The sequence below is a fragment of the Macaca mulatta genome, chromosome X (assembly GCF_049350105.2).
Source record: "Macaca mulatta isolate MMU2019108-1 chromosome X, T2T-MMU8v2.0, whole genome shotgun sequence".
In the NCBI taxonomy this organism is placed as follows: Eukaryota; Metazoa; Chordata; class Mammalia; order Primates; family Cercopithecidae; genus Macaca; species Macaca mulatta.
Genome location: NC_133426.1, coordinates 85,352,028 through 85,370,351, shown reverse-complemented (window position 1 = coordinate 85,370,351; position 18,324 = coordinate 85,352,028). Strand labels below are relative to the sequence as shown.

At 40.0% G+C, this 18,324-nt stretch overlaps 1 protein-coding gene across 1 annotated transcript in view; it reads right to left on the bottom strand.

The window, feature by feature from the left end:
• LOC100426574 (putative P2Y purinoceptor 10) overlaps nt 1-269 on the bottom strand; it is a 99,387-nt gene extending 99,118 nt beyond the window's left edge. Inside the window, 1 exon segment of the mRNA XM_015127724.3 lies at nt 117-269. Within this exon segment, the coding sequence (XP_014983210.3) occupies nt 117-269 (153 nt within the window).
• Between the last annotated feature and the right edge of the window lie 18,055 nt (nt 270-18,324).

Below are 18,324 nucleotides of genomic sequence, written 5' to 3'. Positions count from 1 at the left end.
ATCTCCTCAGACAATCGTGGAAAAGCTGATGGCAGCATGGGTTGGGGAGGAGATGTTGCCACTACTCTGGATGGGGAAGCTGTTTCTTCTGACAAAAAAGGTTCATCAGAGTTTACAAGCTCAGTGCCCCCAGCTTTACCAGGGTCCTTCCACACATCCTCAGTCCAAATTGCCAGGTCCCATTCCTCTCCAATCAATGCCCTCTCTTTAAGTTTAGACACCTGGCAAGGTTGTGCATGCACCTTTCGTTGCAGATCAGTCACTCGCATGATGAAAACTTGTTTCTGCTTTTCCACAATTTCAGCTCTTTCTCTACAGGAGATAAGACTCACTCAGGGCAATCTTAGCAGACTTGAGGCTCAGTATCTGCTTTTGAAGCCAGGAGTTAGAATCCCTGAGTTCATATTTTCTTTCATCACTTTGTCCACTGAACGTAGGAGCAATCAACCAACTCATTATGTTCCTTGGTTCTCCATATATGGTCAAAAGTATTACATACAGTGTCACTGAACTCCTTGCCTCTCACAAGTGATGAATCAGGAGTGTCAAATACATTTATTTTGCGTAACTCTCTAAACAGTTTATGCCAAGGACTATCAGTATTCTCCATTCTATTAGAAGTAGAGTCCTTAGCATTTTGGAGTCTAATCATATTAAACATATGTGTGTGTGTGGGGGGGGTGTAATGGGGAGTTTATTAAGTAGTAACTCACACAATTACAATGTCCCATGTCCCACAATAGGTCATCTGAAGACTGAGGAGCAAGGAGAGAGGGTCTGAGTTCCAAAACTGAAGAACTTGGTGTGCAGGTGGTATTCAGCACTGGAGAAAGATGTAGGCTGGGAGGCTAAGCCGGTCTCTCTTTTCACAATTTTCCACCTACTTATATTCTATCCATGCTAGCAGCTGAATAGATTGTGCCTACCCAGATTAAAGGTGGTATTGCCTTTCCCAGCCCACTGACTCAAATATTAATCTCATTTGCAGCACACTCACAGACACACCCAGGATCAACACTTTATATCCTTTGATCCAATCAAGTTGACATTCAGTATTAACCATCACATCCATATTTTAAAAATAAGGCATCTAGGATTTCAAAACTTTCCTAAATAACATGTCCAAGGTACCACAGGTTTAAGTAGCTAAGCCAGGATTGCAAGCCATGTTTATCCAGGACCTCTGTTCATTTCACTAAATTGCACTACCTCTCTCCTTGTAAGGAAACTTTGCTTCCATTTATTCTATGTAATAATCAACATGGAACTCTGCATAGAAAAATAATTGTATGTTGACTAATTTATTAATATCCATCAGCTAGCTACATGGAAAGATTCACTTTTGCATGTTGAGCCATTTTTGGTTACATATCAGCTGCACAGCCTCTTTTAGCTTCTTAATGAAAGACTAGGTATTTGCAAATGGAGAGAAGGTATAAGGAGAAATTTAAGATCTCAGAAACAAAAAACAAAATAGAGGGTAGACAGGCTCAGAGGGCAGTCTCCAGGTTCGCTATAAGCATTCTCAAGCACATTTTTATAAAAGACAGTTGAAACATGATCTAATCTATAGAGTTATTTTATCCTCTCCTATTTACTCACTTCTAGAACAAATGTTTTCTAAGCCTAAGCACTCTGGTAGGTGCTTGGTATTCATAGATGAATAAAACATACACCCCAACTTCAATGAGTTTGCAATGTAATTAGATTAACTGTCTACTTCACTAAAGTTCTTCTGTGATCTCCCTGATCTAGAGACCTCATTGACACAACATGAACCTATTTTGAGGGACGACTGAGTTTTGGGAGAGTAATATTAGGGTGTTCCAAATACCTGTCCACAATGCCTAAAATGCCAAAGATTTACAGTCTAGCTCTTCAACTGGAAACTTTAATTCCAATAAAAATGCCAACCACCTTGCCTGTGATAGCATTTTAAATATTGATCTTGAACATCTTGAGAGGAGAAATTATATCTAATAAATATCTGTGTCCCTTGTTAAAACAAACTAAATATGGCCTGAGAAGGACTCCATGCTTCTGTATTTGTGTTCTTGTGGACAAACTGCAACCTAACTTAACAGGTAAACAAGATTAAAAATCTAACTTAGGAGTATGTGTCTGTAACAAGAGCTCAGTCTTGGCCAATCCCAGCAGCCATATTCCAACCACTCATACACTGCTTAGCGTTCATACTGTGTTCAAATAAGGCAAACACCAAGCTGTAACCAATCCAGTTGTTTCTGTACCTCACTTCTGGTTTCTTTATCTCGCTTTCTTTTTTTTTTTTTTTTTTTTTTTTTGTCTATAAGTTTGTCCTGACCACGAAGCATCCCTAGAGTTTCTCTGAATCTGCTGTGATTCTGGGGGCTGTCAAATTCATTAATCGTTCATTGCTCAAACTCCTTTAAATTTAATTCCGCTGAAGTTTCTCTGAAGTTTCTTTTTTGTTTTTAACACCTTAAAGCCTAGTCTAGTGGATTACACAAAGCTAGCACTAAGTACATAATAAATAAATGAGTAAATCACTCATATCTCAGCAAAAATAAAAGACAAATTTTGAATGTGGGAAAAAAATAGCATGTGAACACCTTGAGGGAAAAACGTGGGGAACAATTACGAAGGGAAAGTTGAGGCAATATTAGCCTCCTTTGCATTTGACAACACTTCAATTCTGATTTGCTAAAATATCTCAAAATTTCTTTACAAAAATGCTTTTTATCTTTTATTTTATGTTCAAGGGCACATGTGCAGGTGGGTTATGTAGGTAAATTCCGTGTTATGGGGGTTGGGTGTACAGATTAGTCACCCATGTAATGAGCATAGTATTCCATAGTTTTTCGATTTTCACCCTCCTCTCACACTCTACCCTCAAGTAAATCCCTGCATCTGCTGTTCCCTTCTTTGTGTTCACATGTACCTGATGTTTAGTGCCCACTTATAAGTGAGAACATATGGTATTTGATTTTCTGTTCCTATGTTAGTTTGCTTAGGATAATGGCCTACAGCACCATCCATGTTGCTGCAGAGAACATTATCCTATTACTTTTAATGGCCATGCAGTATTTGATGGTGCATATGTACCATATTTTCTTTAGCTAGTCTACTGTTGATGGGCATCTAGGTTGATTCCATTTTGTTGCTATTGTGGATAATGTTGTGATGAACATATGCATGCAAGTGTCTTTAGGGTAGAATTATTTACATTCATTTGGGTATATACCCAATAATAGAATCCCTGGGTAAAATAGTAATTGTGTTTTACCTTCTTTGAGAAATCAACAAACTGCTTTCCACAGTGGCTGAACTAACTTACATTCCCACCAGAAATACATAAGCATTTCCTTTTCTCTGCATTCTCACCAACGTCTGTTTTTCTTTACTTTTTAATAATACACTTGTTGACTGGGGTCAGATAATGTCTCATTCTGGTTTTGATTTCCATTTCTCTAAGAATTAGTGGTGTTGAGCATTGTTTCATATACTTATTGGCCATATGCAAGTCTTCTCTTGAAAAGTATCTGTTCATGTTCTTTGCCCACTTTTTAATGCAGTCGTTTGTTTTCTGCTTGTAAATTTAAGTTCCTTATGTATTCTGGGTATTAGACCTTTGTTGGATCCATAGTTTGTGAATATCTTCCCCCATTCTGTAGGTTTTCTGTTTATTCTGTTGATAGTTTCTTTTACTGTGAAGAAGCTTCTTAGTTTAATTAGGTCCCATTTGTCAATTTTGGTTTTGTCACAATGGCTTTTGGCATCTTTGTTGTAAAATCTTTGCCTGTTTATACATCCAGAATGACACTTTTTAGGTTATTTTCCATGGTGTTTATAGTTTTAGGTTTTGTATTTAAGTCTTAATTTGATCTTGAGGGTTTATATATGTGTATATATATAGTGTAAAGGACACGACTAGTTTCAATCTTCTGCATTTGATTAGCCAGTTATTCCAGCACAGTTTATTGAATAGGAAGTCCTTTCCCTATTTTTCATTTTTGATGATTTTTTTTAAAGGTCAGATAGGTGTAGGTGTGCAGCATTATTTCTGGATTCTCTCTCATGTTCAATTGGTCTATGTGTCTGCTTTTGTATGTGTACCATGCTGTTTTGGTTACTGTACACTTTTAGTATAGATGGAAATTGAGCAATGTGATGACTCCAGCTCTGTTTTCCTACTTTTTGCTTCTTTTTGAATGCTTTGATTTTTAATGTTTTGGGGTAGGTAGTAGGTATATATATATATGTGTGTGTGTATATATATATATATGGGGTACATGATATGTTTTGATACAGGCATGTAATGTTAAATAATCTCATTATGGAGAATAAGGTATCAGTCTCATTAAGCATTTATTCCTTGTGTTGCAAACAATCCAATTACACTTTTTCAGGTATTGAAAAATGTACAATTAATTAATTATTATTATTATTATTTTGAAACAGATTCGTGCTCTGTTGCCTAGGCTGGAGTGCAGTGACATGATCTTGGTTTACTGCTACCTCTGCCTCCTTGGTTCAACGAATTCTCCTGCCTTAGACTCCCTAGAAGCTTTGATTACAGGCACCACCACCATGCCCAGTTAATTATGAATTATCCAGTCTTAGTGTTTCTTTATAGCAGTGCACCAATGGACTATTACAATACTTTTCAAAATATAATGTTATATTATCTGAAAACAAAAATAATTTTAATTCTTCCATTCAAATTTAGATGCTCTTTATTTCCTTCTCTTGTCTAATTGCCCTGGCTGGGACATCCCATTGAATAGCAGTGGAGAATGTTGAAATTCTTATCATGTTCCAGATCTTAGGAGAAAGGATTTCAGTTATTTCCCATGTAGTATGATGCTAACTGTGAGTCTGTCAGATATGGCATTTATTATTTTGAAATATGTTTCTTCTATACTCAGTTTTTTGAGGGATCTTATTATTAAAGGGTGTTGAATTTTGTCATTCATGTAGTAGCCACTAATAATCTTTAATTTTTTGCAGAATAAGTTGCAATGCCTTCTTTTTCCATTTCTGATTTTGTGTATTTGAATATTCTTTTTTTTCTTAGTCTGAGTAAATATTTGTCAATTTTCTTTAACTTTAAAAATACATATTTTTATTTTATTAATCTTTTTTATTGTTCTCTTTATTTCAAATTTATTTATTTCTGTTCTAATTTTTATTATTTATTTCCTTCTACTACTTTTGGGTTTTTCTAGTTCTTTAAGATGCATCAGGCCCATTGGGGTCCGTGCCGGGGGTGGTGGAGAATGAACAGACACAAAAGACAAAGACAAACAGAGAACATGGCGGCCGCACTCAGAGCCTCCGCCTCACTTTATTTATACTCCATAAACCCCACGTCAGCAGAAAGAACACAATGCAAAACAAACTTTCTTTACCCAGATGTAACCTTCTACTCAGTTCCTTGTCTCTATGCTCTTCCTTATCTGCCCGCCTTCTTGGCGCCTACGGGAGTTCTTTAAAAGTTCAATTGGAGATACTGTCCTTGAGCCCTAACTATTCTCAGCATACTGTTTTCAAAGGCCCCTGCATTTCCCCCTTTTTGTTTTGCCTCAATCCTAAAAAGGTAGCCCATATTTGTTCCTGTGTTTTCTTTTGTTTTTGGAGGTGACGGAGGGAGCATTGAATCACCAAGAGAAGTAGACCCAATCTGAGTGCCCAAAGCAATATACTTCCAGACATTGTAGAAATCCATGTTTTCATCTGGGTCCATGGGTTAAAGGCAGCAAGGCATTGACCCAGCTCCTGCAGGGTTGCGGTTCCAGACAACACATGTAATTGTTGTCGAAATGCTTCGGAAATGTTCTGAGTGAGCTCTTGGATGTCCAAACTAATATTTTTTATGGCCTACTAATAATTTTTGGATTTTGATCCAATTCTGAGAGATATTAAAAGGCACAGGCGTTACACAAAATTGAGTGGAGTTCCAATCACATTGTAATGTTATCCGAGTACTGAGGACAGTGAGCTGATCTCCAAGCCATGTCAATGCTTGCTCCATGTTGTCCAATCTTTCAGCAAGTTGAGAATCAATGTTTTGTTGTTGAAGCCATAACCAGTGAGATTGTTCGTGCCATTGCTGCACAAATTCAGCATTTTGTATGCTTTGATGAAGAGCGAGCCCTGCTATGGCTGCAGTGGAGGCGATGGCGACAAGGCTCGTCACCGAGGCAATTATAAGTCCAAGGGCACGGCTGGTTCACTGGAGAGAAGCCCAAATATAAGTCTCAAGAGGTGATGCCCCCCACGGTCACGTAAGGTTAACAGGTAGCCAAATTTCTTTATGAGCCCTGAGGATATAAATATCCCCAGTAAAGTTTTGCCACCAGGAATGATTGAGGCAAGACAAAAATGTACACGTATATGTACAATTAACAATCCCCGTATCATTATCCCATTTCAAATTCCCCGCTAATAATAGGTAGGGCTTACGGACACAAGCAATAATATATTGGGAGGTATTCCGATATAACTGAATATGAAAGGAGTTATTCGGGTTAGAAAGATTAAGGGACATATTCCCCACAAAAGTGCTAATGGCATCACCTGCAGCTAACAACTTCCAAAGATGACTCTGTACTTGTAAAGAGTGTCTAAGATGAGGCATAGGTGGCGACAGGCCTCCTTCACGCCATACCAAGGTTTCATTACCATTAGCGGCAATACTTTTATTTACCCGGTGCCATTTCAAAGGTATGTGACTAAATTTTGTTTGAAAATCACCATACACACTCCAATCAGTTATTTGCATCACATTGTATTCTAATAAAATCCGGGGTTTAGTTCCCCGACATTGTTGCCACTCCAGCACCTCAATATTAGGGGAAACCTCTGGGATAGGACAAAAAGGTAAAGAACTAGGAATAGTCTCATTACTATATACAGTATGATTACACTGAAAGCTTCTAGTTACAATAATAACAGTATTAGCAGCCACATGACTATGATTATAGCAAACATCCCAGGCTTCATGAGATTTTCGGAGACAATGAGGACTATTTCCCATGCATATTGGAAGTCCTTCCACTACAAATTGGTATGTGTTGTTTATGATTCCCGTTTCCCACTCTATGTTGTCCTTGTCTATATAGGGGGACGGCATCCAAGTAGTGTCATTGGTGAAAACCTTAATTTCCGCCTCCTCCCAGGAGACTCCCTGATACAAGGGTGGAAAGGGAATATAAGTCCAATATTCATACAAAGCCTCACTAAGGGAAATAAGTCCCCTGCCGAGGCACATCCAACAAAGGAAGAAATGCATGCTGAATCCAGTTTTCTTTTCAAAAGGGTTTCAATCGTCTTGTAGGAAACCACTCAGGTCCGCTCCCTGTAAGGACAAGAGCATAGCCCTGTCCCTGTTTTAAAACTTGCCCTTGAACATAGTTACCTTCTTCATTAGGATACCAAACCCTTAAATTGTCAGTGGGGACTATCACCGAGGGAGGTGAGGAAAGATGGGTTACGGCAGCGGAGTCTTGCAATTGTCTCCATTGATTCAAAAAATTTAAGGTAAAAAGAACCTTCAGAATCTGGTTTCTGGGGGACTCATTTCCCCTTTTTGTTTTTGCAGTTGAGTTTTTAAGGTTAAATTTGCGTGCTCAATGATGGCTTGACCTTGACTGTTGCCCGGGATAACGGTGATATGTTGAATATTGTATTGCTATAAGAAAACTTGTAATTTAGGAGAGATATAGGCAGGGGCATTATCAGTTTTAAGTATAAGAGGAATGCCCATGATGGCAAAACAAGCTAAGAGATGTGTAATAACAGAATCAGCTTTCTCAGATGGCAACAGAGTGGCCCATTGAAAATGAGAAAAGGTATCAATGGTATGATGAACATACTTTAATCGTCCAAAAAAAGGGACATGTGTGAAATCCATTTGCCAAATCTGATTAACTTGAGTACCTCGTGGATTAACCCCAGGATGGAAGGATGGAATGCTCAAAGGAGCACAGGAAGGACAAGCTCGAATAAGAGAACAAGCTTGTTTATGAGTTAAATGAAACCGTCGTTGAAGGCCAGAACTATTAGTGTGATGTAGAGCATGTTCTTGTTCTGCAGCCTGCAGGTGGCCAATTAAAAGTGAATCAATCTGAGTATTACCATGAACTAATGGTCCAGGAAGTTGAGAATGAGAACAAAGATGAGTGATGAATAAAGGAGCTCAACATTGGCTCAAAGTAGAGGATAACAAAGAAAAGAGTTTTTGAAGAGAATAAGTAGCACAAAGAGGTAAAGTGGCCTGAGAAATATAAGAAGTAACATAAACGGCATATTGAGAATCACTAACAATATTACAACTAGTAGTAGGGAAATCAAGTAAGACCATGAGAATAGCAAACAATTCTCCCTGTTGCACCGAGGGATAAGGATAAACTGTAACTCGAGATTGATGAACACTCCAATATCCAGCCTTACCATTGCTACTAGCATCAGTAAAAAAGGTAGGACCTTGAACAGGAAATACAGAAATTGGTGACAAAGGCAACACAGAATGTTGCCTAAAAAATGAAAAGATCGGAGATTTAGGATATTGGGTAGAAAATTGTCCAACAAATGAAGCGCAAGCAACTTAACAAGAATCAGAAGTTGCAAGAAGATAAGTGATCTGACTATGAGTGAATTGAGAAATAATTAAGGAAGGATCTCCTCCCCAAAGTTGTCGACAACGATGCCGTCCTTTGATGATCACTTCAGCTAAATGGTCGATATAAGTAGTCAAGCGTTTAGATGTTTTATTGGACAAAAAGATCCATTCTAGCAGCCGATTGGTTTGATGAATCATTCCTGTAGGAGAATGTAAAGTATGAAATAAACAAAGGGAAAGGGGAACGTCGGGAAGGATATAATGTAAATGGGCCTTTTGAAGTTGCTCTTCTACAAGCTGGAGTTCCTGTAAAGCCAAAGGAGTTAAATGACGTGAGCTGTCCAAGTGACTGTCTCCTTCTAGAATAGAAAAAAGATTTTGTAACTGATATGTTGGTATTCCTAAAACAGGACACATCCAATTAATGTCTCCTAAAAGCTTTTGAAAATAATTTAATGTTTTTAAATGATCACGTCAAATTTGAATTTTTTGGGGTCGAATATTTCATGCTCCCAAGGTATAACCTAAATATTGAATAGGAAAATCCACTTGAATTTTGTCTGGGGCTATATTAAGTGAGTAGAAAGAAAGCTGAGTTTGTAATGATGCAAAAGCATCTTGCTGCTTTTCTCTGGTGGGTGCAGAAAGAAGAATGTCATCCATATAATGATATAAAAGAACAGAAGGATGACGTTTTCGAACAGGATCCAAGGCCCGATGGACAAATTCTTGACACAAGGTAGGGCTGTTTAACATACCTTGAGGTAAAACTTTCCATTGATATCGAGAAAGTGGCTGAGAATTATTAAAAGCAGGGACAGAGAAGGCAAAACGCTCACAATCCTTTTGATCCAAAGGAATAGAAAAAAAACAATCCTTTAAATCAATAACCATGAGCACCCAATCTTGAGGAATCATAGAAGGATTAGGAAGGCCACGTTGTAAGGATCCCATGGGTTGAATACATGCATTAATAGCACGAAGATCTGTTAATAATCTCCATTTACCGTTCTTTTTCTTTATCACAAAAACAGGGGAGTTCCATGGAGAAGTACTAGGTTCTATATGACCTAAGGATAATTGTTCCTGAACTAAGTTTTCCAAGGCCTCAAGCTTCTCACGTGTTAAAGGCCACTGTTCAACCCATACAGGAATATTAGTTTTCCACTTTAAGGGAAGGGCTTGAGGCTGCTGAACAGTGGCTACATGTTTAGAGACTTTTCAAGGGGATTGTAGCCCATGCGGAACATCATATTCTTGGCAGAATTAGAAACATGAGGAATAGAAACAAAAGCTCCAAATTGTTGCAATAAATCTCGCCCCCATAAATTTAGGGCAATAGGAATAATATAAAATTGGACTTGGGCCATTTGACCATCCGGCCATTGACAACTCAAGGATTGAGAACTTTGATACACCTCTGAGGCGGAACTTAATCCAGTAAGAGACACAGCAACAGGCTGTTTAGGCCATTGTAAAGGCCATTTGTCAGAGGCAATAATGGAAACGTCAGCTCCTGTATCAACCAAGCCCTGAAAAATTTGTCCCTCTACTTCAAGAGGAAACAAGGGTTTTTGTTGAGTTACTAAAGTTTCCCAAAAAATATGTTTACCCGTGCTTCCAAAACCTCCGGTTCTTTCTTGCCTCTGTGAAGGAAACTGAAAATAGGGTAGTAAAAGGAGTTGTGCAATCTGTTGCCCCTCTTTAAGGGCTATGGGTTTATGAGCCTGTGCCATAATTTGAATTTCCCCTTTATAATCAGAATCTATAACGCCCAAATGAACTTGTAAACCCTTTAGAATACTACTACTACGTCCTATAAGCAATCCAACAGTATGTGGAGGTAATGGCCCAAAAACACCTGTAGGCAATTTAACAACTCCCATTTCTGGGGTGAGTTCGACGGCCTGCAAAATTGACACATCAGCAGCAGCACTACCAGTAGTAGCAGAGAAAAGTTGAGTTAGTGAAAATTGGGGGTTAACATTGACTGATTGGCCTGCTGATGCTGGACCCCCGAGCTGATTGCAAATTGCAAATGAAGAGGGCTTGTATTGTTGCTGGGGCCCCAAGCTGAAGGGCCCCTCTGCAAGTTTCCCGATCCGGAGGTTAGAGGGTTACCATATTTGTCCACTTTAGAGTGACATTGATTAGTCCAGTGTCACCCTTTGCCACAACGATGACAGGGCTCAGTGGGAAGCCTTTTAGATCCTATTTTGGGGGAGTCATTCTTATTAGATAACTTATGACACTCCTTTTTAAAATGACCAGTCTTTCCACATTGAAAGCAAACCCCCTTTTTTCCCATGAGTGCCTTAGATAGAGCTCCAGCAAACAATTGTGCGTTATAGGCAGCCCCTCCCACTCCAGCACAGGCTCTAATAAAATCTTCTATTTGTAAGTTTCCAGCAGCCTTTAGAGGGTGCAGCAACCTCTGACATTCTTGATTAGCATTCTTGAAAGCTAATGTGGTTATCAGGATTTTGCCTGCTGGCCCATCACCCACAGTCTTCATTACAGCATCTTGGAGCCGAGCAACAAAATCAGGATAAGTTTCATTAGCACCCTGCAAAATCTTAACGAAAGACAAAGCAGTTTTTCCTGATGGTTCTGCTTTACACCAAGCTTTTAAAAAAAGTCCTTTAACTTGTGATAATGCTACGTCATCAAGCCCAGATTGAGCCACTATGGTAGCAAACTGACCAGTACCTGTTAATTGCTCCTCTGTTGGTCCTAGAGGATTTCTAGCGGCATTGCAGCGGGCCTGTTCTTTGGCATCTTCCAGCCACCAACTGCATAACTGGAGCCACTGAGAATCGTCCAAAACAGCCTTCCCCAAAGTCTCCCAATCAAGAGGCAAAAACAAATTCTCAGAGGAGAAAGAATCTAAAAGCCCCATGACAAAAGGAGATTGAGGGCCATAATTCGCAACAGCTGCCTTCATTTCTTTAAGGAACTTAAATTGAAGGACATTATACTGCACATTCACACCTCCTTGAGGAAATTGATCATTAGGGCCAAAAAGTTGCCTAGTAATGGGGAACAATTGTAGAGGATCCTCATCCTCTTGAGAATCCAATACCTCAATTAAAGCTTTAGCAGTAGAAGCAGGGACAGTAAAAACCGTGCCTGAACAAGGCAGCATTTCCTCCGGCGGTGGTGGTGGTGGAAAACTATCCTCCTCCTCCGCCTTGGGTGCTGACGGGGGTGGATGAGCCACGGGAAAAGTAAAAACAGGAGTGGGTAGAGGAGAAGGGTGAGGGGGAGATAACTGCAATTATAAAATGTGTTGTAACAATTGAACAACGGGCTGAAGCTCCTTTTGAATTTCTGATTCCCTTTCCTGAGACACATCATTATACAAAGGAACTTCCCCATCAGTTACAGGATTATCTCAAGGAGGGGAGATGGCTATTGGAGACTTCAAAGATTCCTCATCTCCACCTTACCCTTTTTCAGAGTCTGTCTCTAAGAGCTCCAAAGCCTGAGTAATAGAGGCACAGAGGGCCCACAAAGGTGCCGACATTACATCGCCGCACTGATGCGCTTGACGAAGGGTCTTAACAACCTGTTGCCAATCTCGTTTATTTAATTGCACTTTAGTTTGATATTGAAACCAATAGCAATGTTGTTCCACATGAGCAAACAATTTCCGTAAAGTTCTCTCTTTGGTATCAACTCCAATTGAAAGTAAAAGCCCTTGTAATAATCTTAAATATTCTGAGGCCAAGGAACTGGAATTCCCCATAATGAAAGCTTAAGAAGGTTCCCCTTAATAATATCCGGGATTTACCTGCTCCCAGGGGGTTCCCCTTCTTGTTCTCCCCTACTCACCCGTGCGAACCCTACTCACTGTGCCACTTATTGGGGTCCGTGCCAGGGGTGGTGGAGAATGAACAGACACAAAAGACAAAGACAAACAGAGAACATGGCGGCTGCACTCAGAGCCTCCGCCTCACTTTATTTACACTCCATAAACCCCATGTCAGCAGAAAGAACACAATGCAAAACAAACTTTCTTTACCCAGGTGTAACCTTCTACTCAGTTCCTTGTCTCTATGCTCTTCCTTATCTGCCCGCCTTCTTGGCGCCTACGGGAGTTCATTAAAAGATCAATTGGAGATACTGTCCTTGAGCCCTATCTATTCTCAGCATACTGTTTTCAAAGGCCCCTGCACAGGCCGAGGAAGATGGCTGAATAGGAACAGCTCCAGTCTCCAACTCCCAGCGCCAGCGACACAGAAGACAGGTGATTTCTACATTTTCAAATGAGGTACTGGGATCATATCACTGGGGAGTGCCTGACAATCAATGCTGGTCAACTGCTGCAGCCCGACCAGTGAGAGCTGAAGCAGGGTGAGGCATCGCCACACCTGGGAAGTGCAAGGGGGAAGGGAATCCCTTTTCCTAGCCAGGGGAACTGAGACACACAACACCTGGAAAATCGGGTAACTCCAACCCCAATACTGCACTCTACCAAGGATCTTAGCAAAGGGGCACACCAGGAGACTATATCCCACACCTGGCCGGGAGGGTCCCACGCCCAGGGAGCCTCCCTCATTGCTAGCACAGCAGTCTACAATCTGGCGACAAGGCAGCAGCGAGGCTGGGGGAGGGGCGCCCGCCATTGCTGAGGCTTAAGTAGATAAACAAAGCGGCTGGGAGGCTCCAACTGGGTGGAGCTCACAGCAGCTCAAGGAGTCCTGCATGTCTCTGTAGACTCCACCTCTGGGGACAGGGCACAGCTAAACAACAACAACAACAACAAAAACAGCTGAAACCTCTGCAAACGCAAACGACTCTGTCTGACAGCTTTGAAGTGAGCAGTGGATCTCTCAACACGGAGGTTGAGATCTGAGAACAGACAACCTGTTCAAGTGGGTCCGTGACCCGTGAGTAGCCTAACTGGGAGACATCCCCCACTAGGGGCAGACCGACACCCCACACCTCACACGGTGGAGTACACCCCAGAGAGGAAGCTTTCATAGCAAAAATCAGACAGGTACACTCTCTGTTCAGCAATATTCTATCTTCTGCAGCTTCTGCTGCTGATACCCAGGCAAACAGGGTCTGGAGAGGACCTCAAGCAATCTCCAACAGACCTACAGCTGAGGGTCCTGAATGTTAGAAGGAAAACTAACAAACAGGAAGGACACCCACACCAAAACCCCATCAGTACGTCACCATCATCATCAAAGACCAGAGGCAGATAAAACCACAAAGATGGGGAAAAAGAAGGGCAGAAAAGCTGGAAATTCAAAAAATAAGAGCGCATCTCCCCCTGCAAAGGAACGCAGCTCATCACCAGCAACGGATCAAAGCTGGACGGAGAATGACTTTGATGACATGAGAGAAGAAGGCTCCAGTCCATCAAACTTCTCAGAGCTAAAAGAGGAACTACGTACCCAGTGCAAAGAAACTAAAAATCTTGAAAAAAGAGTGGAAGAATTGATAACTAGAATAATTAATGCAGAGAAGGCCATAAACGAATGGACAGAGATGAAAACCATGACACGAGAAATACGTGACAAATGCACAAGCTTCAGTAACTGACTCGATCAACTGGAAGAAAGAGTATCAGTGATTGAGGATCAAATGAATGAAATGAAGCAAGAAGAGAAACCTAAAGAAAAAAGAAGAAAAAGAAATGAACAAAGCCTGCAAGAAGTATGGGATTATGTAAAAAGACCAAATCTACGTCTGATTGTGGTGTCTGAAAGTGAGGGAAAAAATGGAACCAAGTTGGAAAACACTCTTCAGGATATCATCCAGGAGAACTTCCCCAAACTAGTAGGGCAGGCCAACATTCAAATTCAGGAAATATAGAGAATGCCACAAAGATACTCCTCGAGAAGAGCAACTCCAAGACACATAATTGCCAGATTCACCAAAGTTGAAATGAAGGAAAAAATCTTAAGGGCAGTCAGAGAGAAAGGTCGGGTTACCCACAAAGGGAAGCCCATCAGACTAACAGCAGATCTCTCGGCAGAAACTCTACAAGCCAGAAGAGAGTGAGGGCCAATATTCAACATTCTTAAAGGAAAGAATTTTAAACCCAGAATTTCATATCCAGCCAAACTAAGTTTCATAAGTGAAGGAGAAATAAAATCCTTTACAGATAAGCAAATGCTTAGAGATTTTGTCACCACCAGGCCTGTCTTACAAGAGACCCAGAAGGAAGCACTAAATATGGAAAGGAACAACCAGTACCAGCCATTGCAAAAACATGCCAAAATGTAAAGACCATCGAGGCTAAGAGGAAACTGCATCAGCTAACAAGCAAAATAACCAGTTAATATCATAATGGCAGGATCAAGTTCACACATAACAATATTAACCTTAAATGTAAATGGACTAAATGCTCCAATTAAAAGACAACGACTGGCAAACTGGATAAAGAGTCAAGACCCATCAGTTTGCTGTATTCAGGAGACCCATCTCACATGCAGAGACATACATAGGCTCAAAATAAAGGGATGGAGGAAGGTCTACCAAGCAAATGGAGAACAAAAAAAAAGCAGGGGTTGCAAAACTAGTCTCTGATAAAACAGACTTTGAACCATCAAAGATCAAAAGAGACAAAGAAGGCCATTACATAATGGTAAAGGAATCAATTCAACAGGAAGAGCTAACTATCCTAAATATATATGCACCCAATACAGGAGCACCCAGATCCATAAAGCAAGTCCTTAGAGACTTACAAAGAGACCTAGACTCCCATACAATAATAATGGGAGACTTCAACACCCCACTGTCAGCATTAGACAAATCAACAAGAGAAAGTTAACAAGGATATCCAGGAATTGAACTCATCTCTGCAGCAAGGAGACCTAATAGACATCTACAGAACTCTCCATCTCAAATCAACAGACTACACATTCTACTCAACACCACATAACACTTATTCCAAAATTGACCACATAGTTGGAAGTAAAGCACTCCTCAGCAAATGTACAAGAACAGAAATTATAACAAACTGTCTCTCAGACCACAGTGCAATCAAACTAGAACTCAGGACTAAGAAACTCAATTAAAACCGATCAACTACATGGAAACTGAATAACCTGCTCCTGAATGACTACTGGGTACATAAATAAATGAAGGCAGAAATAAAGATGTTCTTTGAAACCAATGAGAACAAAGATACAACATACCAGAATCTCTGGGACACATTTAAAGCAATGTGTAGAGGTAAATTTATAGCACTAAATGCCCACAAGAGAAAGCTGGAAAGATCTAAAATTGACACTCTAACATCACAATTAAAAGAACTAGAGAAGCAAGGGCAAACACATTCAAAAGCTAGCAGAAGGCAAGAAATAACTAAGATCAGAGCAGAACTGAAGCAGATAGAGACACAAAAATCCCTCCAAAAAAAAAATGAATCCCGGAATTGGTGTTTTGAAAAGATCAATGAAATTGACAGACCGCTAGCAAGACTAATAAAGAAGAAAAGAGAGAAGAATCAAATAGATACAATAAAAAATGATAAAGGGGATGTCACCACCGACCCCATAGAAATACAAACTACCATCAGAGATACTATAAACACCTCTATGCAAATAAAGTAGACAATCTAGAAGAAATGGATAATTTCCTGGACACTTACACTCTCCCAAGACTAAACCAGGAAGAAGCTGAATTCCTGAATAGAACAATAGCAGGCTCTGAAATTGAGGCAATAATTAATAGCCTACCAACCAAATAAAGTCCAGGACCAGATGGATTCACAGCTGAATTCTACCAGAGGTACAAGGAGGAGCTGGTACCATTCCTTCTGAAACTATTCCAATCAATAGAAAAAGAGGGAATCCTCCCTCACTCATTTGATGAGGCCAAAATCATCCTGATACCAAAGCCTGGCAGAGACAAAACAAAAAAAGAGAATTTAGGCCAATATCCCTGATGAACATCAATGCGAAAATCCTCAATAAAATACCGGCAAACCGGATCCAGCAGCACATCCAAAAGCTTATCCACCATGATCAAGTGGGCTTCATCCCTGGGATGCAAGGCTGGTTCAACATACGCAAGTCAATTAATGTAATCCAGCATATAAACAGAAGCAAAGACAAAAACCACATGATTATCTCAATAGATGCAGAAAAGGCCTTTGACAAATTTCAACAGCCCTTCATGCTAAAAACTCTCAATAAATTCGGTATTGATGGAACATATCTCAAAATAATAAGAAATATTTATGACAAACCCACAGCCATTACCATACTGAATGGGCAAAAACTGGAAAAATTCCCTTTGAAAACTGGCACAAGACAGGGATGGCCTCTCTCACCACTCCTATTCAACATAGTGTTGGAAGTTCTGGCTAGGGCAAACAGGCAAGAGAAAGAAATCAACGGTATTCAGTTAGGAAAAGAAGAAGTCAAATTGTCCCTCTTTGCAGATGACATGATTGTATATTTAGAAAACCCCATTGTCTCAGCCCAAAATCTCCTTAAGCTGATAAGAAACTTCAGCAAAGTCTCAGGATACAAAATTAATGTCCAAAAATCACAAGCATTCTTATACACCAGTAACAGACAAACAGAGAGCCAAATCAGGAATGAACTTCCATTCACAATTGCTTCAAAGAGAATGAAATACCTAGGAATCCAACTTACAAGGGATGTAAAGGACCTCTTCAAGGAGAACTACAAACCACTGCTCAGTGAAATAAAAGAGGACACAAACAAATGGAAGAACATACCAGGCTCATGGATAGGAAGAATCAATATTGTGAAAATGGCCATACTGCCCAAGGTTATTTATAGATTCAATGCCATCCCCATCAAGCTACCAATGAGTTTCTTCACTGAATTGGAAAAAAACTGCTTTAAAGTTCATATGGAACCAAAAAAGAGCCCGCATTACCACGACAATCCTAAGTCAAAAGAACAAAGCTGGAGGCATCACGCTACCTGACTTCAAACTATACTACAAGGCTACAGTAACCAAAACAGCATGGTACTGCTATGAAAACAGAGATATAGACCAACGGAACAGAACAGAGTCCTCAGAAATAATACCACACACTACAGCCATCTGATCTTTGACAAACCTGAGAGAAACAAGAAATGGGGAAAGGATTCCCTATTTAATAAATGGTGCTGGGAAAATTGGCTAGCCATAGTAGCAAGCTGAAACTGGATCCTTTCCTTTCTCCTTATATGAAAATTAATTCAAAATGGATTAGAGAGTTAAATGTTAGACCTAATACCATAAAAATCCTAGAAGAAAACCTAGATAATACCATTCAGGACATAGGCATGGGCAAGGACTTCATGTCTAAAACACCAAAAGCAACAGCAACAAAAGCCAAATTTGACAAATGGGATCCCATTAAACTAAAGAGCTTCTGCACAGCAAAAGAAACTACCATCAGAGTGAACAGGCAACCTACAGAATGGGAGAAAATTTTTGCCATCTACTCATCAGACAAAGGGCTAATATCCAGAACCTGCAAAGAACTCAAACAAATTTATAAGAAAAAAACAAACAACCCCATCAAAAAGTGGGCAAAGGATATGAACAGACAGTTCTCAAAAGAAGACATTCATACAACCAACAGACACATGAAAAAATGCTCATTATCACTGGCCATCAGAGAATTGCAAATCAAAACCACAATGAGATACCATCTCACTCCAGTTAGAATGGCAATCATTAAAAAGTCAGGAAACAACAGGTGCTGGAGAGGATGTGGAGAAATAAGAACACTTTTA